At 47.0% G+C, this 20,044-nt stretch overlaps 1 protein-coding gene across 1 annotated transcript; it reads left to right on the forward strand.

Moving 5' to 3' along the window:
- Positions 1-1,767: 1,767 nt before the first annotated feature.
- On the forward strand, positions 1,768-20,008 carry Meiosin (meiosis initiator). Its single transcript, XM_050126256.1, is given in 15 exon segments — positions 1,768-1,838; positions 5,903-5,993; positions 11,821-11,920; positions 13,003-13,039; positions 13,041-13,123; positions 13,761-13,847; positions 13,850-13,996; positions 14,977-15,082; positions 15,720-15,826; positions 16,264-16,419; positions 16,744-16,796; positions 17,534-17,683; positions 17,753-17,988; positions 18,528-18,617; positions 19,441-20,008. Coding segments are annotated over 15 exon segments (1,683 nt in total). The 3' UTR covers positions 19,610-20,008.
- The last annotated feature ends 36 nt before the right edge of the window (positions 20,009-20,044 follow it).

Raw genomic sequence — 20,044 nt, forward strand, 5'->3', positions numbered from 1 at the left:
TTCTTCTTTTTTTTCGTTTTTCGAGACAGAGTTTCTCTGTGTAGCTTTGGAGCCTGTCCTGGAACTCTCTGTGTAGACCAGGCTAGCCTTAACTCACAGAGATTCCCCTGCCTCTGCCTCCCGAGCACTGGGATTAAAGGCCTATGTCACCAACGTCTGGCTCGAGATCTAGGTTTTTCTAAGAAGATAACAATTTGAGGATCTGAAAGGATAGTTTTGGAGTCTGCAGATATTTATTGTAGGACATGAAATACTTTTCGGGGGTGGGGTGGGGTTGAGGTTAATTTTAAAGAATCCTGGATAGTCTTCCTATCGAATTTGGGCTTTTCAGCATTAAGACTTGTGATTTGAGCTGACTGTGGTAAATCACACATACAATCTTGTTAAGTTGGAGTCCAGTCTGCACTACATACGCCTGAGCTAGAATATGGAGAGACCCTGTCAAGAAAAAAGTTTGTGGTTTGTGATCTTGGTATTAGGCTTAGGGTCCTATTTGAGGGTCAATAGTCAACAGTTTGCAATCCAGTATTTCAGTATCAGATTTTCAGGGTTTAAAGGTTTGGAAGCACCTTTGGGGGATTTAGCCCTCACATTGGAATTTATTTATTGGTCTTCTCTCTCTCTCTCTCTCTCTCTCTCTCTCTCTCTATCTATATATATATATTTATTTTTTTTTATTTTTTTATTTTTTATTTTTTTTTTTTTTTTTGGTCTGTCTGTTTGTTGTTATTTGAGATTGAGAGAGGGTCTCACTATGGCCTGGAACTCAGAGAAATCTGCTTCTGCTTCCTGGGTCCTGATATATATATTTTGTTGTTGTTGTTGTTGTTGTTTTGTTTTGTTTTTTTTTTTCGAGACAGGGTTTCTCTGTAACTTTGGTGCCTGTCCCGGAACTAGCTCTTGTAGACCAGGCTGGCCTCGAACTCCCAGAGATCCCCCTGCCTCTGCCTCCCGAGTGCTGGGATTAAAGGCATGCACCACCACCACCCAGCCTCTGGGTCCTGATATTAAAGGTGTGAAACTGCCAAGCCTGGTTCACTTTGGGGTTAATTTTTTTGTGTAAGTGTTTTGCCTGCATGGATCCATGTATGCATACATACATAGAGTTGCTGGGGTAGGTCACAAGAAGATATTAGACCCCCTAGAACTTGAGCTAGAGATAGTTGTGAGACACTATGCTGTGGGTGCTAGGAACCAAATCCAAATCCCCTGGAAAAGCAGTCAGTGCTCTTAACCATAAATCCATTTATCCAGTTCTCACTTTGGGATTTTAAAGTCAGTTTTCATCTATTAATATCACCATGTAACTGGGAGGAGTAGAGCCAGGTGAATCTCTGTGAGTACAAGTGCAGCCTGATCTACATAGTGAATTCTAGGACAGCCAGAGCTACACAGACAGACTGTGTCCCAGCCCCAACCCACTCTTCTAGAGGTCTCAAGCCACAGTTTTCAGACTGGACAGTTTGTATTTCAGACTTTGGCATTCCATTATTGATGTCTAAATTCTGAGATCAATGTCTGGGAATTTGCTGGGTTTAGTTTTAGATCCAAATTTTAGGAGCTTAAATTTATCATTTGGAATTTGTATTCCTCTATTTAGAGTTTATAGTTTTAATTTAGATTCTTGTGCCCATAGTTATGTCTTATTTTAGGATCTTTTTTCGGGTGCTTTTAAAGATACACCATGGGGGTGGGGAAGGGTGTGCACCATTTGCCCCATTCATTCTGGAGTCCTGAAGAGCACTAACGGTTTGTTTCCCTCTGCAGATGTTGGGTTCCGGCAGATACTTCATTTTTCCTGATGAGCTCAGAGATAGTTCTTTGAGTCCTTCTGACAGGTAATAGTTTTCCCCTCCTCGGTTTAGCAGCTTGGTTTGAATAGAATAATAGTAACAAAACAATGCTACTAAACACTGTTTCCAGATTGTTTGTTTAGCCCTTTAATTGTTTCTACTAACCATTGCAGCAACCTTGACAAAGAAACAGAGGCGAATATTCCCGCCATTTCTCAGAGAGGGTTCTGAGTTGATTTCAGGCATTGATGTTCCTGGGTTTTTCTGTTTGTTTGTTTGTTTGTTTGTTTTTCCAGTATTGGGTATGAATCCAGGATCTTGTGGTGTGAGGTACTAAGGAATTTTTTTTAAATCACTATACTATATCCACAGCTTCCATTCTGACCCTCTTTTCTTTTTTAATTTTTTGTTTTATGCATGCACTGCCTGTGGGGGCCAGGAGAAGGCACCAGATCACCCTAGACCTGGCATTACAAGTGCTGTGAGCCATTTTGTGGATGCTGGGATTGCAACCTGGAGTCTCTGTAAGAGCAGCAAATGCTGTTAATTGCTGAGCCATCTCTCCAGCCCCTCTAATTTTTTGGTTATTCATCCACCTGTAAAGCACTAATAAAATGTTAGGGATCTTTTGGGTGTTGTGGGGTGAGAGGAAATACTGAAACAGCCTTCAGGACCACGTACGTGATAGGCAACCCTTTACCACTGAGCTGTAGGAATTTGAAAAGGGGATTCATATAGCAGATTGAGAGTTGGATTGGATTCCTCTCCATCCATCCAGCCTGGACAAATTAAAAGCAGTCGAAGTTCATCTTTCCCTGTACTGTCTTCCCCTTAATGGATGTCAATTCAACCCTCATTCATTTATTAAGCACCTCACAGTTAAGCACCTCCTTGCTCTGGTCCTCTGTGTAGTAGGTACTGCTCAGAAGGAGCACCATGAAGAAAATGAAGAATCATGTATTCTGTAGCTTAGCTTCCTGGAACCTTAGTAATCAACAGTGTAGACTCTTTGTAGATGAGGGAATCTTTGTAGACCCCCTTTGTAGATGAGGAATCTTTACAATAAAAGACTCTTGGTTGCAGTGGGTAGAAAACTAGCTTAGGTATAAAAGGGTATTTGCTGGATCATTTAAACAAAAATTTAGGGGCACCAGGGCATGGCTAGTCCCAGACAAGGGTTGAATGGTGTTGATAGGGCTCTGCTTGCCTTGGCTCTATCTTTCTTATCAAGCAGACTCTCTTTAGGGGAGGGCAAGATGACTCCTAGCTGCTCAATCCATATCCTGCCTGCTGGATCATCCCAAAGAGGCTCTTTTCAAGATTTATTGAGTCCATCATGCTAACTTCTTAGATATACCTTGGTTCTGTGCTCCTTTTTAAAGGGGAAAATAGGGTCAGTTTCTCTGGAAAACTTGAACAGAGAGTAAAGAGGCTTCCCAAAGGACAATTGAGGTACTATTTTCAGGGAAGGGGAATGGGATATTGGTGAAGCAAAACCAGCAATTATCAACAAGTCATTCAATAATCTATGTGTCTCATCATCTACCATCCCTTACCCCTAACACTTTCTGAGAAATGATTGTACCCTCTTTTTTATCAGTTTTATTTTTTTTGAGACAAGCTGTAGTTCTATCCTAGGTTGGTCTTAAATTCATTAGAGTCCTCCTGCCATACACTCTCAAGTGCTGGGATTATAGGTGCAAACCATGCAAGTAAATAAATAAGATCAGAAAGATAGCTCAGCGGACAAAGTGCTTGCCATGCAAAGCGTGAGGGTGTGATTCTGATCTCCTGGACCCACGTGGAGAAGACGTGCAGCAGCACGTGCCTATAATCTCAGCACGGGGGAGGGAGAGACAGGATGATTCTTACGGGCCTTACTGACCAGCCAGTCCAGCTACACCAGTGAGCTCCAGTTTGAGAAGGAGACTGTCTGAAAACATAAGTGGGGAGTGACTCAGGAAGACATTGGATTTACACACTCAGGTATTGCACACATGCATAAATAGGTAAATAACAGGACTAGCAATTGGCGATTTAGAGGATTTACTTATTATATTTATTTTTTGTTTTCAGTATTGAGAATTGAACCAGGGGTTTATGTGTGCTGATCAAACACCAGTTTTTCTTTCAAAATAAAGTCCTCTGGGTAGTGGTGTGCACGCCTTTAATCCCAGCACTCAGGAGGCAGAAGCAGGCAGATTTCTGTGAGTTCCAGGTCTTACAGCTTGATCTACAGAGCAAATTCCAGGACAACTGGGGTTACACAGAGAAACCCTTTCTCAAAGAAAAAAAGGAAGAAGTAGTAGTAGTTCAAGGCCACCTTTCACTACATAGAGAAACTCAAAGCCAACCTAAGCTATCTATAACAGACCCTGTCTCGAAAAGAAAAGAAAAGAAAAGAAAAGAAAAGAAAAGAAGAGAAGAGAAGAGAAGAGAAAAGAAAAGAAAAGAAAAGAAAAGAAAAGAAGAAAATTTGGTTTGGCTAAGATAATAATGAAAACCCTGAACACACTACTGGTCTCAGCTACCGAGGAGGCCAAGGCAGAAGGTCATGTGAGCCCAGGAATTTGAGGCCATCCTAGGTTGCACAATGTGCCCAAGGACAGCACGCCTCAAAATGGCAATCAGTGAAGAGGTCACTTGGAAACCATTTATGATCTTTTCTTCTTCATTCTTCAATTGAGATGACTAGTGTGTGTGGTCTCTGTGTTCACCAGCATTTGAAGACGTGAACTAAGGGTGCTGTCTACTACAGGAAGCCCTTTAAGTGCTTTTCATAGATCTTAGAATGGAGATAAAACTCCTTTGTACTGTAATCCTACAGGTCTCTGTTTCACCCAAGATGCCTCCTCCAGCCTTGTCCCTTTTGCTTGCTGAGCTCCAGTGCTTGGGTTTTATTTTTCTTGAGTTCCCCCTACTCCTTTATGCCACAAGCCCTTTGCATATGTTTCCTCTGTCTGGAGTATTTTCTGTTTCTTCTCACCCGCTCTTATCCTCTAGACTAGGTTCTCGCCAGATTTAGTTCCAAAGGAAAAGACCTCACTGGTTAGTCTGGAGTTCTAGGTCACAACCCCTTATTTTGTAGGTCAAAACCTGCTATTACAACATTTACAACCAAACAGCACCTCTCCTTTACCTGCCATCAGAGCCAGCCTTGATGGGTGTTTGACTTGTGCAGTCATTCACACAGGGCCTAGTGTTTAAAATTTCCAACAATTGGGTGCTGGGTGGCTGGATTAGTACAGTGCTTGGCATGCAAGGTTAAGGATATGAGATGAGATCTCTAGCACCCACAAATACAAACAAGTGCAGGGGAGATGGAGCTAGGGCTTTGAGATTAGGCCAGGCAGCCTAACTATTTCTGCGAGTTTCAGGTTTACTGAGAGACCCTGTCTCCAAAACTAACACATACACACATAGAATAAAAAGACCTAAATGATAAGTTTAATGATTTGCTTTCTTAATCTTGAAGATCTTAATTATTCAGCAAGTGACCCCACATTTTCATTTGTAGTGAACCCCTCATTCTGATCTGAGTTGCTGTTTTATGTTTGTGTAACTGTGGTTGAGGTCCTTACTCCAGCTATACCCTCAGCTCCAGAAGAACTATTTGCTCTTTATACTCTTGCCCTGTCCTCACAATTTCTGCCACAGAGTGGATGCTCACTAACTAATTGCTGAATGAATGGATGAAAAAGATATAGTTGGTTTTTCGAGACAGGGTTTCTCTGTGTAGCTCTGACTGGCTTGGAACTCACTTTGTAAACCAGGCTAGCCTCAAACTCACAGAGATCCACCTGCCTCTGCCTCCCAAGTACTGGGATTAAAAGCATGCATCACTATCTCCTGTATTACTGCTAATTCTTTAGGGTTTTTTGGGGGGGTATTTATTTATTTGTTTGTTTATTGAGACAAGGTCTCATGTAGCCTTGGTATTAGACCAACGGTTTGGGGGCAGATGGCAAACCTTTAAAGCTAGATGGGTGGCTCATGCCTAGAATGTTAGCACTTGAGAGGCTGAGGCAATATGATCACATTACCTTGTCTCCAAAAGCTAGGTTTAATTTTAGACGTCTTAACCAAAACTGGCTCTCATCCCCAAACAGGAAGGATAAGAAGAACCACACAAACAAGCTTCGAGAACTGGCCCTGCTGATCCCTGTGACCATGTCGATCAGAAACAAGAAGCATACCAAGGTGTGGGGACCAAAGGAGATGAGGCAGGAGGGAGGAAGGATGTCTGAGCAATAAGTGCGGGCCTCACTTGGGAAATCCATGCAGGCTCTCTCAGTGACGGACTTGAAACAGGGGTGGTCTAGCTCTGAGCAGGAATTTCTGGGAGTTCATGATCCCACCAGAATTTTTTTTCTTAAGCCAGTTCCTTGCCCAAGGTCAGGAAATTCTGTGCCACTGAGCTATACCCCCAGCCCTGCGGGATTCTTTCAGGATAAGAGGTGAGGTAGGTGGAGCAGGGGCTGGAGACAGCACAGTCAGCACTCATTACTCAAGCATGAGAACCTTAGCGCCAGTCCCAGAACCCACAGAAAGCCATGCATCCATGAGGTGTCTTAGTGCATACTTGTATTGGTCAACCAACCTAGACTAATCTGCCAGTGACCCAGGTCACATTGAGAGACCCTGTTTCCAAAAATAAAAGAAAATTAAAAAAAAAATAAGAAAGGAAAAAAAAAACCTGACAGTGGACAGCCTCTGAGGAATGACACTGAAGATGACCTCTGACCTCTACATGCATGTGCACACTGGCACCCACATGAACATGCACATACACAGAGAAAGAGGAAAGGGAACTAGGAGAGGAAAAGTAGAAGCAGAGGTCACACAGCAGAGCAGGAGCCTTCCAGGTCTCACAGCTGCTGTCTGAGACTCCTCAGTCTCTCTCAGCCCCAGGTTCTCAGTTAAAAAAAGGAAAGAGTAAGCCAGGCCTGGCGGGACAGGGTTTAAATCCCAGCACTCAGTAAGCAGAGACAGGTGATCTCTGGGAGTTTAAGGGCAACCTGGTCTATAGAGTGAGTTTAAGGACTTCTAGGGATACACAGAGAAACTCTGTCTCAAAAAAACAAAGGAAATATAAGTTCTGTTCCTAAACAGTACTGAAAGACCTGTAGTTTAGCAACAGAGTTCTTGTCTGACTTGTGCAAGGTTCTAGATTTCATCCTTGAGGATGGGGGTAAAGTGCACAGGGAAGATAAAAAGTGTGGCCTAGTTATACACGCCTTTCATTCTGGCACCTGGGAGGCTGAGGCAAGAGAACTGCAAGTTCAAGGCCTGTCTGGGCTACAGAGTGAGTTCAAAACAGCATGGACAGCTTAGTGAGACCTTGTTTCAAAATACAAATGTAAAATAGAGGACTGGGGAGGGTTCTCAGTGGTAGAGGCTTGCCTTGGACACAGAAGGCCCTGGGTTCAGAGAGAGAGACAGACAGACTCGGGAGAATTCATTTCTTTTCCTTTGGCAATTTGCAAAGGCCTCACATTGCTTGCAAACTATCAACAAAGTCTCTTCAGTGCTTCTTTGTTCTCATATGGTCTCCCCACCTTTGACCCTCCTGCCTCCCTCTTACAAAGATCCTCATGACTACACCAGACTCACGTGGGTAATCTCAAGTAATCTCTCCATCTCCAGATCCTTAACTCAGTGACATCTGTAAAGTCCCCTTGCCCTATAAGGCAGCCTATTCACAGGCATGGAACTAGGATGTGGCTGCCTTTGGGACTAGGATGTGACTATGGGGGGATTTTTCTATGTCCTCAAGCAAGTGCATATTTGCTATGTATAGGTACTATCACAGGTTTCTGGGAAACTAGGGAAGAGACAGACACAGTTCTTGTCCTCAAGAAATGAGTCTAGCATTTTATAATGTACAAGATGGTCATCTCCTTTGGAATTATCTCTAAGGCTGTCTACTTTTTTTTAATCTTTAAATTATTTTAATTTTTTATGTACACGGGTGTTTTCCCTGCATGTGTGACAGTAACAGAAGAAGGTGTTGGATCCCCTGGATGTGGTTATGAGCCACCCTTGGGTGCTTGGAATCAAACCTGAGCCCTCCAGAAGATCAGCTAGAGCTTTTATCTGATGATCCATTAGAACTAGGGCCTTATACATACTATATAAATACTCTTCACTGAACTATACTTATTCCTTAGACAAGATCTTACTAAGCTGCTAGCCTGACCTTGGCTGGCCTTAACTTGGAATCCTTTGTGTCTTCCTCCTGAGTGGCTAGGATTATGAGCCTGTATTATTAGGCCTGGTTTCCTTCTACTTCTCTCTGTTTTGTTTTGTTTTATTAATGTATTTATTTATTTATTTTTGGTTTTTCAAGATAGGGCTTCTCTGTGTGTCCCTGGATGATCTGGAACTCTCTCTGTAGACCAGGTTGGTCTTGAATTCAGAGATTCATTTACTTCTGCTTCCTGAGTGCTGGGATTAAAGCTGTGCACTACCATGCCTGGCCTACTTTCTGTTTTAAAAAAAAACATTAATGTGTGTGAGAGAGAGAAAGGGGGAAACATGTCTTGGCATGTTTACAGAGGCCAAAGAACAATTTTTGGGAGTCAGTTCTCTCCTTCACAGTGGAATCTGGGGATGGAGCTCAGCTCATCAGGCCTGTACACCAAGTACTTTCACCCTCTGACTCATTGGTTTGCCCTCACTAGCCCATTCAGCTGACTTCTCTACCATGTATCCTCTCCTCTGCTCAGGACCCCTGCCCCCCCCCCACTCTCTCTGGGCCACTGACTTTCCAATCCAGGGCAAAGACTCCAAAGGATGACTCTACTCCTAGCATCCAGCCTAGAGCAGATATTGATTGATCACTGTTGTTCCCAGTTTACTGTGAATTCCTGGACTCAGACATCAAATATTGAATATCTTAAATATGCCTCCATCTTTAAAGTTTTAAGTAATTGGTGCAAATATCATGACACAATTGTGGGAGTCAGTTCTCTCCTATGGACTGGAGGGACCGAATGCAGGATGTCAGGCAGGTGCCTTTCCCTGCTAAGCCATCTCACAGGCTTACCTTCTTTTTACAGTTTGAGACAAGGTCTTACTATGTAGTCCTACTTGGCTTGGTACTTGCTTTATAGCCCAGAGTGGCCTCAAACAAATAGCAATCCTCAGCTTCTGGTGTTGTGATTATAGGCCTATGCCACCACACCTAGCAAGGCTGTGAGAGATGTATGGACATGCGTTTTTTTGGGGGGTCTGTTGGAACAGGGATTCTTTGTGTAGCCCTGGCTGTCCTGAAACTCCCTGTGTAGACCAGGCTGGCCTCAAACTCAGAGATCTACCTATCTCTGCCTCCTGAGTGCTAGGATTAAAGGTGTGGGCTTCCACACCTGGCAATATGCTCACTTAAAAAAAAAGCTTTTTTATGTCTATTTATTCTATTTTATATGTATGAATGTTTTGACTGAATGCATGTATGTATACCACGTGTGTTCCTGGCACCTGTGAAGGTCAGGAGATGCTGTCAGATCAGCTGGCATAAGAGCTACAGAGAGTTGTGAGCCCCCCTATCAGTGTTGGAAAACAAACCCAGGTCCTCTGCTAGAGCAGCAAATGCTCTTAACTGCAGAACCAACTCTCTAGCCCCTAGACATGCTCACCCTTTGGTTTAAGAAATCATGAAGAGGGCTGGAGAGAAGACTCAGAGGTAAAGAGCACTGACTGCTCTTTCAGAGGTCCTGAGTTCAATTCCCAGCAACCACATGGTGGCTCACAGTCATCTGCCCTCTTCCGGCCAGCAAGCATACAAACAGAACACTGTATACATAATAAATAAATAAATCTTTAAAAAAAAAACGAAAGAAAGAAATCATGAAGAAGGCCAGGTATAGTGGCACACACCTTTAATCCCAGCACTCAAAGGTAGAAGCAAGTAAATCGCTGTGGGTTCAAGGCTAGCCTGGTCTACATAGACAGTCAGAGTTACATAGTGAGATACTGTTTTTTTTTTTTAAAAAAAAAAAACAGAACAACACAACAACAGCAACAAAAACCTATGTGTTCAATTAAAAATAAATTCCTAAAGGAACAGATTGCCTAGAAATACCCAAGGGGCAAGGAGGTAAGAGAGAGAGATTGTGGGGAGAGAGAGGGAACGAGAATGGATGAGAATACATCATCCTAAAAGCCTTCAGTCATTCAGTCACTCAGTGTTCAGTAGATGTTTGTTGGATGACTTCTCTGTTGTGACAGTTTTAAGACCTATTAGAGCTTGAAATGGTCTCTGAAGTTTCACCTTCTAGTTGTAGCTGCCAGGTCATGTTACTAAAGTAACAAAACTGAGCCTTCTAGCTGGGTATGGAGCCCATGTCTATAATTCCAACACTTGGAGGCTAAGCAGGAGGATCACAAGTTTGAGGCCAGCCTGAGGTACACAGTGAGACTTTCTCCATAAACAAAACAGAAAAACAGAAACAGCCTTCTATTTTGAAATCAGGGATGGAACCTAACCACCTCTGCATGGAGCATGTGTGTACAGCCCTTCACAGCTATAAAGACTTCAGTGCCAGTCTAAGAGACACACCTGCTCAGTGCTCCACTCACAGCTTTGTTCTCTTTCTTTTCCTTTCATTTCTTTTTTTTATTGTTGTTTTGTTTTGTTTTGTTTTGTTTTGAGATAGGACTTCACTGTTTAGCCTTGGCTGTCCTGGGACTTGCTCTGTATACCAGGCTGGGCTCAAAGTCAGAGATCTACCTCCTGAGTGCACTTTTCTTTTTCAGTCCCTTGAGACTCCCTTGAAGACAATCTCATTCAAACATTGACTAAGAAAAATGATGTGAGAGAGAGAGAGTGTGTGTGGTGCACATGTGTCTGGAAGGGTGGGTGGCAGGAGGTGTTCTCTCTCTCAGTCTTCTTGTCTCTGTTTCTATGTGGTCTTGCTATATAGCCTGTATTGTCCTGGAATACACAATCCTCCTGCCTCAGATTTCTGAGTACTGGGATTACAGGAGTGTTCCAGCATGTTTGGCTGATGATTTTTTTGTTGGTTTGTTTTTTCGAGACAGGGTTTCTCTGTGGTTTTGGAGCCTGTCCTGGAACTAGCTTTTGTAGACCAGGCTGGTCTCGAACTCACAGAGATCCGCCTGCCTCTGCCTCCCAAGTGCTGGCATTAAAGGCATGCACCACCACCGCCCGGCTTTGGCTGATGATTTTTATCTTGGTTTTTAGTTTTGTGTCTTCCGCAGCAGTTCAGGAGGTATTTAGTGGCATTGGTGAGGCAGGTGGTGTCTGCCCACTGGCCGGAAGCACCCTGCTGATTGCTATGAGAAATCTACTTCTTTAAAAGCCCCTGGATGAGCCACCTCTCCATATCTGCCTTTGCAATATAAAAATAAGTTAGCTAAAGTCTTGCCTCAGCTAGCTCAAGGTCAAAGGGAGAGAAGAACATGGCGACAGAAAGCAGAAAGCTTTCTGTCCAGGCTATTACAAAGCACTGGAATGTGGGAAGCTGAACCCGCCTAGGCCAGATGGTCAGAAGAGAAGGGGGCCATGCTGAAGTTCAGAGGAGGAGCAGGCAGGTGAGGGGGCTTGTGGGGAGAAGAGGAAAGAAGGGGGGACCCAGATTGGGAGGTAAGTATGAGCAAAAGGCTTGGGGCCAGAAGCTGAGGAGTATATGCCAGTAACTGGGACCAGGAGGCAGGCTGCCCTGGTCAGATTCCAGCTCTGCCTCCTGAGGTTTCCAAACCCCATTAGTGTTCAGCCTCAGTCTTCAGTTGGCTTTCTAGGACAGGGTAGGGCTAGACAGCAGAATAGGTGAGTCTCTGCCAATAAGCCTACTAGGGTATGTGTGGAGGGTAGGCTGTGAGGTACTTCCTGTCTCTGTTCCCAGGAGTCTCGCACTGTTCTGGGCCCTGAAGCTTATACGAGTCAGGGTCTTACAGACTGCACCCTAGACTGGCTTCCAACTCACAATCCTGCTACCTCTGCCTCTTATGGAGTCAAGAGGTCAGGTGGGCAAGGTGCCCCACTCTCCACCCTGTCTCTGTGCAGAAGGAGATCCTGCTGCGTGTCCTGCACTACATCCACTACCTCCAGAGATGCATTGATGTGGTCCAGGCTTTGCTCAAGCTCCACAACAGCGATAGCAAAGGTGGATTTGTGGGTAAGCAGTTCCACCTCCAACATGCTTTCCTGGCTGTCAGGGAAACTGATCGGCCGTCTTCTCCTTCTTGAGGGAAGTGTCTACAGCAGAGAGGTAAGCAAGGTGCTGCAGGAGAGCCTCATGTGATGGCTCATACTTGTTACTCCAGCATCCAGAGGCCAACCTAGGCCACGTAGTGAGTTCCAGTCCAGCGTAGCCTACAGAGCAAGACCCAGTCTCAAGGAAACAAAGCAAAACATGGACACTGTGTTTTGGAGTTTGGAGAAGGAAGCCAGAGAGCTTGGCCTTCAAGGACAGCACCCTGCCAAACTGCAGAACCACTCTGACCAAAGAGCATGTGGGCGTGAGGAACCATAGAATGTTTAGGGACAGGCAGGAGATGTGGCTGGAGAAGATACAGCTCTGAGCGGGTTGATGCATGTCTTTTCCAAGCCAGATCCTGATTCAGACTCTGCCATGACCATAGCTTCTCTGGGCTTCAGTTCTACAATCTGTAAATTGGGATCCCCACAGAACTTCCCTCTTTTGTGTGCTATGGGAATCAAATGTATTAAAACAGAGAAACAACATGGTGGTTACAGCTTACAGCTACCCAGCACTGTACAGTGGCTGGTGTGAAATACTAGGGCAGGAAGAAGAGGCTGGGGGCACAAAGGCCAGAGCAGGGGGAAGAGGTCTGTAGGGCAGAGCAGAGGGGTAGAGATGAGAAATATTAGAAGACTGAACCAGAAAATATCCTGCTCAGATTAATTTACTTTTGTTTTTATTTTTCTGTCTCCTCCTCCTCCTCTTCTTCTTTGTTGTTTTGTTATTGAGACAGTCTTTCCGTGGAGCCCAGACTGACCTTGAACTTGCAGTAACCCTTCTGCCTCAGCCTACCAAATGCTGGGATGACACACCTATGTCCCTGTGTTTGACCTCATGGCTGTGCAGCCATAGACCTCAGTTTCCTTATTTGTAAAGCCTGTCTGAAAACCTTCCCACCTCCAGGGTTGGAAAGCCTTGTCTGGGAGGAAAACGATGTCCAGGATGGAGAGTGGGCTCTGATCTGCCCCCTTCTCCACTCCCAGGGCTGGGTCGGAACCCATCTGCCGGCCCAACCCAGCAGACACTCCACTCCCTCCAGCTATCAGAAGTCGCACCTTTGGGGCACCTGCTCCAGACCTCGAAAGAAGTTCACCCGAGTGTCAGGTACATGTGGCAGGACAGGGAGCTGCTGATGTAGCATAGTTTCCTCCTGTAGGGACACAATGAGCTAGGCCTTGCCAGTCTGTGCCTTCCTAGGGGGTGCTGAGGTCTAGGGTGGCATGCTTTCCTCTGGACCTTCATTTCTTCCTCACTGGGACAGTTACCAGTTCATGTCCTCTCAAGGTTACAGAAAAGCCCTGGCAGACATTGCCAGGCTGTGCTTATATCAGATGTACTGGCAAGGCCCAAGGAGGATGCTGCTGTTATCATTTCCTGTCCTTGAACTAGGGCATAGAGGAGACAGAGTTGAAGGAAGATCCATGGCTGCACATTGGAATTACTTCAGGTACTTAGAAACTTCCTAAATGTGTACCATACACCCAGAAAGCTGGTGTCTTTAGGGTGTGGAATATCACACCAGCTATGCATCATGCTGTTAAAGCTCAGAGTTACGTAGACCGAATTGGCTCAGTAAGCTCCACTTGAGGAGCTGGGCACACCTGGGGTGCTGGTAAGTGGCCAAGCCAGGCAGTGCTCTGGAATGTGACAGTCCAGAACAGAACAGTTCTCTCCTTGGGCCAAATTCTGAGGCATCCCAGTGTCCTCACCAAGCCCCCTGACTCTGTCTCTATTCTCTCAGAGCGCCCAACCTGGCCCCAGAAGCCTCGCCGCTCTCTGGCTTTGAATCAGCCTGAAAATTTGGTCACTGCATAGCCAGGTCAGAAAGAAGAAACAGGGAAGGTGCCACCTACCCAAGAGACTTCAGCCCTGGCACCCACCCCACATCTGCACTATCCCTGTCAGAAAGTGATGGAGGAGGGGCCCAGCTGGTGTACTTGGACATGGCTCAGAATATTGTTGCCTATGACATCATAAGTTGGTGCCTTTCCTCAGCAGGAACTTACTGTTTTATTTGCATGTGTTCTTCTCTGCCCCCCACTGTGTGTGTACATGTATTTGTGTGTATTTGTGTGCTTCTTCACAGATTTCCTCCTGGACAGTCCTAGCAACAAGGCATACATCACAGAGCGGGATGACACTGCGTCTCTTGTCATGGGGCTTCACCCACAGCTTTCCTTTCTTGTGTAGGGGACTATAAGGGAGGGGCAGGATCAGGTCACCCTGTGTGTAAGCTTCAGGTCTCAAGCCTGGGGATGGGGGAGCATATGCCTACTGGGCTTCTCTGAAGAAGCCAGACTGTCACTTGGCCCTGTCACTGTACCAGAGGGGAGTAGGGGTGGAATTCCCTAAAAAGGACAGAAGAGCGACAGGAATGCAAGCCTTGGCCTTGCACCAGCTCTGAGGCCTCAGAGTGCCCAGTTCTCCATCATGCTCCCTATTGTTCACGCACCTCCTCTAGGCCAGACCATAACTTGTTGGTGCTTGTGACACAGTAGTGACAAAATTCTCAGTCCAGTGATGGAATCACCCACATTTCTTGGGCCTCCAGAATTTCTGAGGTGATAGAATGCCTTGGTCCCAGAGCTGCGTCACCTTCCTGCTAGTTATATGACTTGGGCTAGACATTCATGTAGCAGTGACTGGGACAACCCATTGGGGTCTACTGCGTTGTACTTCAGTAAAAGATGTGCAGGGGTAGGTCAGGGCCAGCCACACTTGTGGCCATCCCTATTGTCATGGCATTGTTATTCCATGTTAAGGATCTGATGATCGTCAGTGCAGCTTCTGATAGACAGAAGTGTGAGTAAGTGCTGCGATGACTTGGGCTCTTGTTTGGGTCTAGGAGGAAGAAGACTGGTGGCAGAGTCTGGTCCCCTTCCTTCTCCCTGTCTTGGGGCCTTGGAATCTAGCCCATATACAGTCATAGTCACCTTATTCTGACACCCCTCCTCCAGGTGATTATGGTGCAGGGACCCAGGATGGTGAGCTTGACACTGACATCAAGGCTCAGAGCAGAGATCAGAGGTCCTGTTTCCTCACCAGAGCAGAGCCCTATCTCAGGTAAGGACACCCTGGGGTGTCAGTGGCTGGGGCTGAGGTATCTGTGGAGTGTGAGAGATTGATTTACATTCTCTGCCAGAGTCCCCTAAATGGCACCCTAGGTCCAGTTGTGTGCTGGCTGGTGCAGACTCCCATGAAGGTCTGGATTGTTACCCGTTGATCTTCTTGCCTCTTTCCCCATCCCAGCCTATTCTCATCCATTGAGGGCTTCTCTACTACAGACCGTGACTGTATCAGTGGGGCTGATCCAAGGTACAGCCCAAACCTCTTCCTTGGCATTGGAGAATGTGACCTCTCTCGCCATGTCAGCCCTCTCTTGCCTTTACCATGAGCCTTCCACTAAGCAGCACAAATCTTCTCCAGTCTTCACACTACCTGCTCTGAGTTTGCTGCTCTGGTCCCTCTACTTGGAGCATCTGCATCTCTGATTTACCTGGGAAACTACCCTTTCCGATGTGCCCTCTGGTCTTCCCTGGAACACTTCCTCCGTGGAGTCCCCTCTGTGTCAGCGTCTGCTTACCAACTCATTTCCCCTAAAGACTGATTAAATCCCCTGGGGTTGCATGGAGTGGCCCATGTGAGCTCCACAATCACAGCTGAGTTCATCCCGGGGCTATGTGTCTTCCTATGACTCCAGCTCTCACAGGCAGAAGCTATTCTTGTGTACTTCCAGTGAGACACACAAAGAAACCCCAGACACTGACCCTTGGCTTCCTGCGTGGACCTCAGAAGACAGCCCCAATGGTGATTACAACTCCTCTTCTTGTAGGCTGTGAGCCTTCTGAACCTTCCTCTCCAAAGGGTTTCTATGGCAGAGAAAAGCAGGAAGAAGGTTGGGGATCTGCTAGGCACAGGGATAGCAAACATACTAGGCTTATTATCACTCTGCCCCCGATTGCTATGCCAGACTTTGCTAATCAATCCCTATTTTCATGAGCCAGCCACTATAGAACTTTTAAACAGAGCTATGGGTTACTGCAATCAGGCTGCTGGCTTTGACACACTGTAACAATGATCTTTCCTTTTTTGTTGCTGTATTGCCAGGCAATGTGTCTCTTAATTTCCTCTACCTCCACGACTCTGAATGGTAGTCTTCTTTCCCCAGTGTCTGACACTATCCCCTCAAAACCTGCTGCTGCACTGGGGGTTGACCACACTCCTGAGTGCCATGTTCCTTTTAGGAAGCCCACTGGCCTCGGAGTCTTCCCAGAGCAATACCTGGCATGGGACGAACTACCTGAGTGAGATCTTAGGACTCAGCTCTTCCCTCTTCAGCTCCCCAAGCAAAATCCTGCCAGATCATGTCCTGGAGGACGAGACCTACTTTCTGACTGAAGGTGGGCTGCCAGAGTGGGAGGCGCTTCATTCATTCAAAAAAGATAGGGACACCTGTCCACCAAGTACCTGGGTCTGAGATGGGCCCAGTGGATTCTCACAGGGCCTTGAAGGGCCCATAGTTCCTCCAACATAGGGTCCACTAGGCCACGTAGTGAAGGGGAGGCTCCAGAAAATTGCCACACTCACAGCTGGCCTGTAAGTGAGACTTGGACATGGGCTAGGAAATCCCAAAGGGGAAAAAATCAGTGAAGGGAACTGGGGATAGCCAGGGGTACTGTGAGAAAGGTGCCTAGTCCCTAGTCCCACTAGTTCTCTGCTCACAGGTCTCATGGAGCCTTTGCCTGCTGCCTGTGAACTGGAGGACCCCCAAGAGAAGGTAAGTTCCATCTTCCTGGCTTGACTCCCTTAATGAGCATCCCACACTTCCATCCTTCCAAGAATTACCAAATCTGTCCTCACCATCCTCCTTTGAGCTTACCGCTGCCCATGAGGAGCCTGAGAGAGGCCTGCTAAGATCACGGCTACTCCCCAAGCAGGGTGGGGACAGGACACTTCTCTCACCTTCAGGGATTTACCACTCATGGAGGAGCCACGATGCTTAGTATGAGCTTGTTTAATGTGTCCCTGTGCATGACACAGGGGCTCTTGGATCCTAGACTGGCCTCAAAATCAATACTCCTGCCTCAACCTTCAGAGAGATTGGATTACAGGGGTGTACCAATTTTTATGGCCAAATAAATCTTAATTCTTCGAGCATGGAGTTTACTCCAGTGGGTAGTCTCATCACAGGCCTCATGTTCTGGAGTTCATGAAGAAAAACTCTACAGATGTCACCCAGTTTTGTTTTCGCCTCCAGTTCAGCACAGGAGGGAGCAGGAGGGAGGGAAAATCAGTCAGTAAGGACGGTGCTGAGGCCACGCAGGTGGGAGGGGACACCTGTGTCCTCCAGCTGAGACATCCTATGTCCCTGTTCTAGTCTGTTTCCTCATGTGTGAAGTGATGTCACGAGGCTCTGCTTGAGACCTTTGAGTTGAGGTTCCTGAGTTTCCAGGGGTGTGGACATAGACAAGCGTGTTTCTCTGTGAATCCCATAGTCAGTGTTTTCCTCATCAGGTCCAGGACACACCCACAGCCCCACCTAACTTCCAGTCCTCAGTCTCACTGGACCACTGCTACCTGCCGCTGAGTGAGAACACCAAGGTGCTGTCTAGCTGCAGCTCCAGTTCAGAGTCCACAGACACTGAGTCCCTGTCGGGACAGGAGGTGAGAGGGGTGGCCATCCACCCAGGGAGGACAGGGGTCTTCTCCCTTGCTCAGTCTTCTGTCCTGCAGCAGGCCAACCCTGTGGGCGTACAGACCCCCAGTGATGAGGACAGAGACGACACATGGACACCTACCCGACAGTCTTCTGGCCTGCCAGTAGCTGGCAAGAAGACCAAGAAGGTCCAAGCAAGCCAGGGCTCTGGGAAGCTCAAGGAGAGCAGAAAGGCCTGCCCTGGCCAGGTGAAGAAAAAGTGTGTTAATGGCTTCATCATGTTCTGCAGGATGAACCGGAAGCATTACATCCGGTGGGTGAGGGCACCCGGGTTTTTAATGGTATAAAGAGGTTACCATCCCCATGTGTACCCTAAGACCATGTGGCCCCACTGCCATGCAGCAGACCCAAGCTCAAACTTGAGACACCAGAGAAAAGGAAATTAATTGGCTTCTGTCACCATCAAGAAAACTTTGGTTCTGGGCTGCATCAGTCTTGTCCCTCTCTCCTGAGCTGTTATCTCCAACATGCTGGGCCACACTGGGAGCAGGTTGTCCTCAGGAGGTTCAGGCTCAGTCCTGCCAGATGCCCTAGAAATCTCATCTCTAAACATCCTTGGGGTTGACTTAGATCAGGTGCCAGTCCTGGACCTGTCACTGGTGGCTGAGCTTTGCTGGAAGAACGGGTTTGTGGGTGGTAGAGAGAGCCTGTGAAGTGGTGGCTACAGGTCATTTGCTTTTGGGGAAATCTGTGTCTTCAGAGGGTGAAATGGGACACTGGAAGGCTGGTGGGAGAGGAAAGATGGCCAAGGACCATGGTGTGGCCATTGTGACCTCCTCCTTCCTGTCCCAGAGCCTGTCCTGGGACTGCATCCACAGCTGCCACTAAGGACCTGGCTCAACTGTGGCGAGAGATGACTCTGGAGGAAAGGAGACCATACTGGTGAGAAGTACCTTCAAGAGGGTGTGGGGGGAATCAAGGGCCCCAACCTGTGACTCTCATCCCTCACTCAGAGCCTCATGACTTTACTAACAGGTTGGGGCTTTCCTGGGCTGAGGACTTGTGAAACACAGATTCCTTTTCTTTGTATATGTGTGCTGCATGCACGTGCATGTGTGGTATGTGCACGCATGCAGAGGCCAGAACAGGATATCGGGTGTCTTTCTCTTGCTTTTTGCCTTGTTGCCTTGAGGTAAGGCCTCCCATTTAATGGGGAACTGACCTTTACAGCCAGGATGCCTTGACAGCAAGCTTTTGGTTCAGCTCTTTATGTGGATACTGGCAACTCAAACTCACGGCCCAGAGCAAGTGCTTACTCATGGATTATCTCCAGGCCCTTGGGTCACACGTTTTATGACCTGGGAGGTGACAGGTAGAGTGTCACCTGCAGCTGGAAAGAGAATGAATTTTGCTGTTCTTGGACATGCTGCCTCCCATTTGAGCTTTGCCACATAGAGCATCTCAGTTATTTTCCTGTCACTTGGCCTTTTCTCTCTCGCCTTAGCCATCCTTCCTCAATTCTATCCCTTCCACCAACTTCAAGGGCTTCCTCTTGCCCATTTCCAAACTATTCGAAATCCTGTTTGTGAAGAGCACCCAGCAGGGTCCAATTTAGATGTCAGAACCTGGCACTCCAAAGACAGATTGGCCCCATGGGATCAAAGAGTGTTCTGGCTCCCTGAAACCTAGGTTTGGTCAGTGCTGGGGGCAGAGGGCTGTGCAGGAACCAAGGAGCCAAGAATGAGGAACCTCCATCTGTCCCCAGCACTAAGGCACGCAGGTTCAGCCGCCAGCACAACCGCATTGTGAAGCGGGAGAGCTCCAGCAGTGAGGACGACGATGGGGAGACCCCTAAGCCCTTCTACCAGCTGCTGGCTGACAGGGCCCAAGTGCCTTGGGCCCTGGCTTTACTGCCCTCCCCTCACTGCCAGTGAGAGGGGCAGCCCCTGCTGGGTCTGCCATCTGCTTAGCTCCCAGGTCCCCCAATGTTTGTTCCCTTTGGGCCTCAGCTGCCACTGCTGATGGTCCCCTGCCCAGCCCCCCACCCCCAGCACCAGAGAGGAAGTGTATTTAATGACCCAAGGCTTTGTGTTCTGCCTTGTGTGCCTTTCCCACCTGTTCTTAAAGGATGGGTGTCCAGATGAAATGCTTCAGCCCCATTTGTTCTCATTGCACACTTCCCTACTCTAGCTGTCCTAAAATGAAGTGGAGCCCTTCTTAAGAGCAGGGGAGAAGCAATGCTGTATCCAGAATCCCTTTGCTTCTGAAATTTGAATTCCACAGGTATGAACTTCTTTACCTTGAAAACCCAGGCTTGGGATGTGATGACCCATGTCTATAATTCCAACATTCAGGAGGTTGAGGCAGAA

This window comes from Alexandromys fortis, unplaced genomic scaffold, assembly GCF_014885135.2.
Source record: "Alexandromys fortis isolate MF-2015 unplaced genomic scaffold, M_Fortis_MF-2015_v1.1 scaffold_240, whole genome shotgun sequence".
NCBI lineage: Eukaryota > Metazoa > Chordata > Mammalia > Rodentia > Cricetidae > Alexandromys > Alexandromys fortis.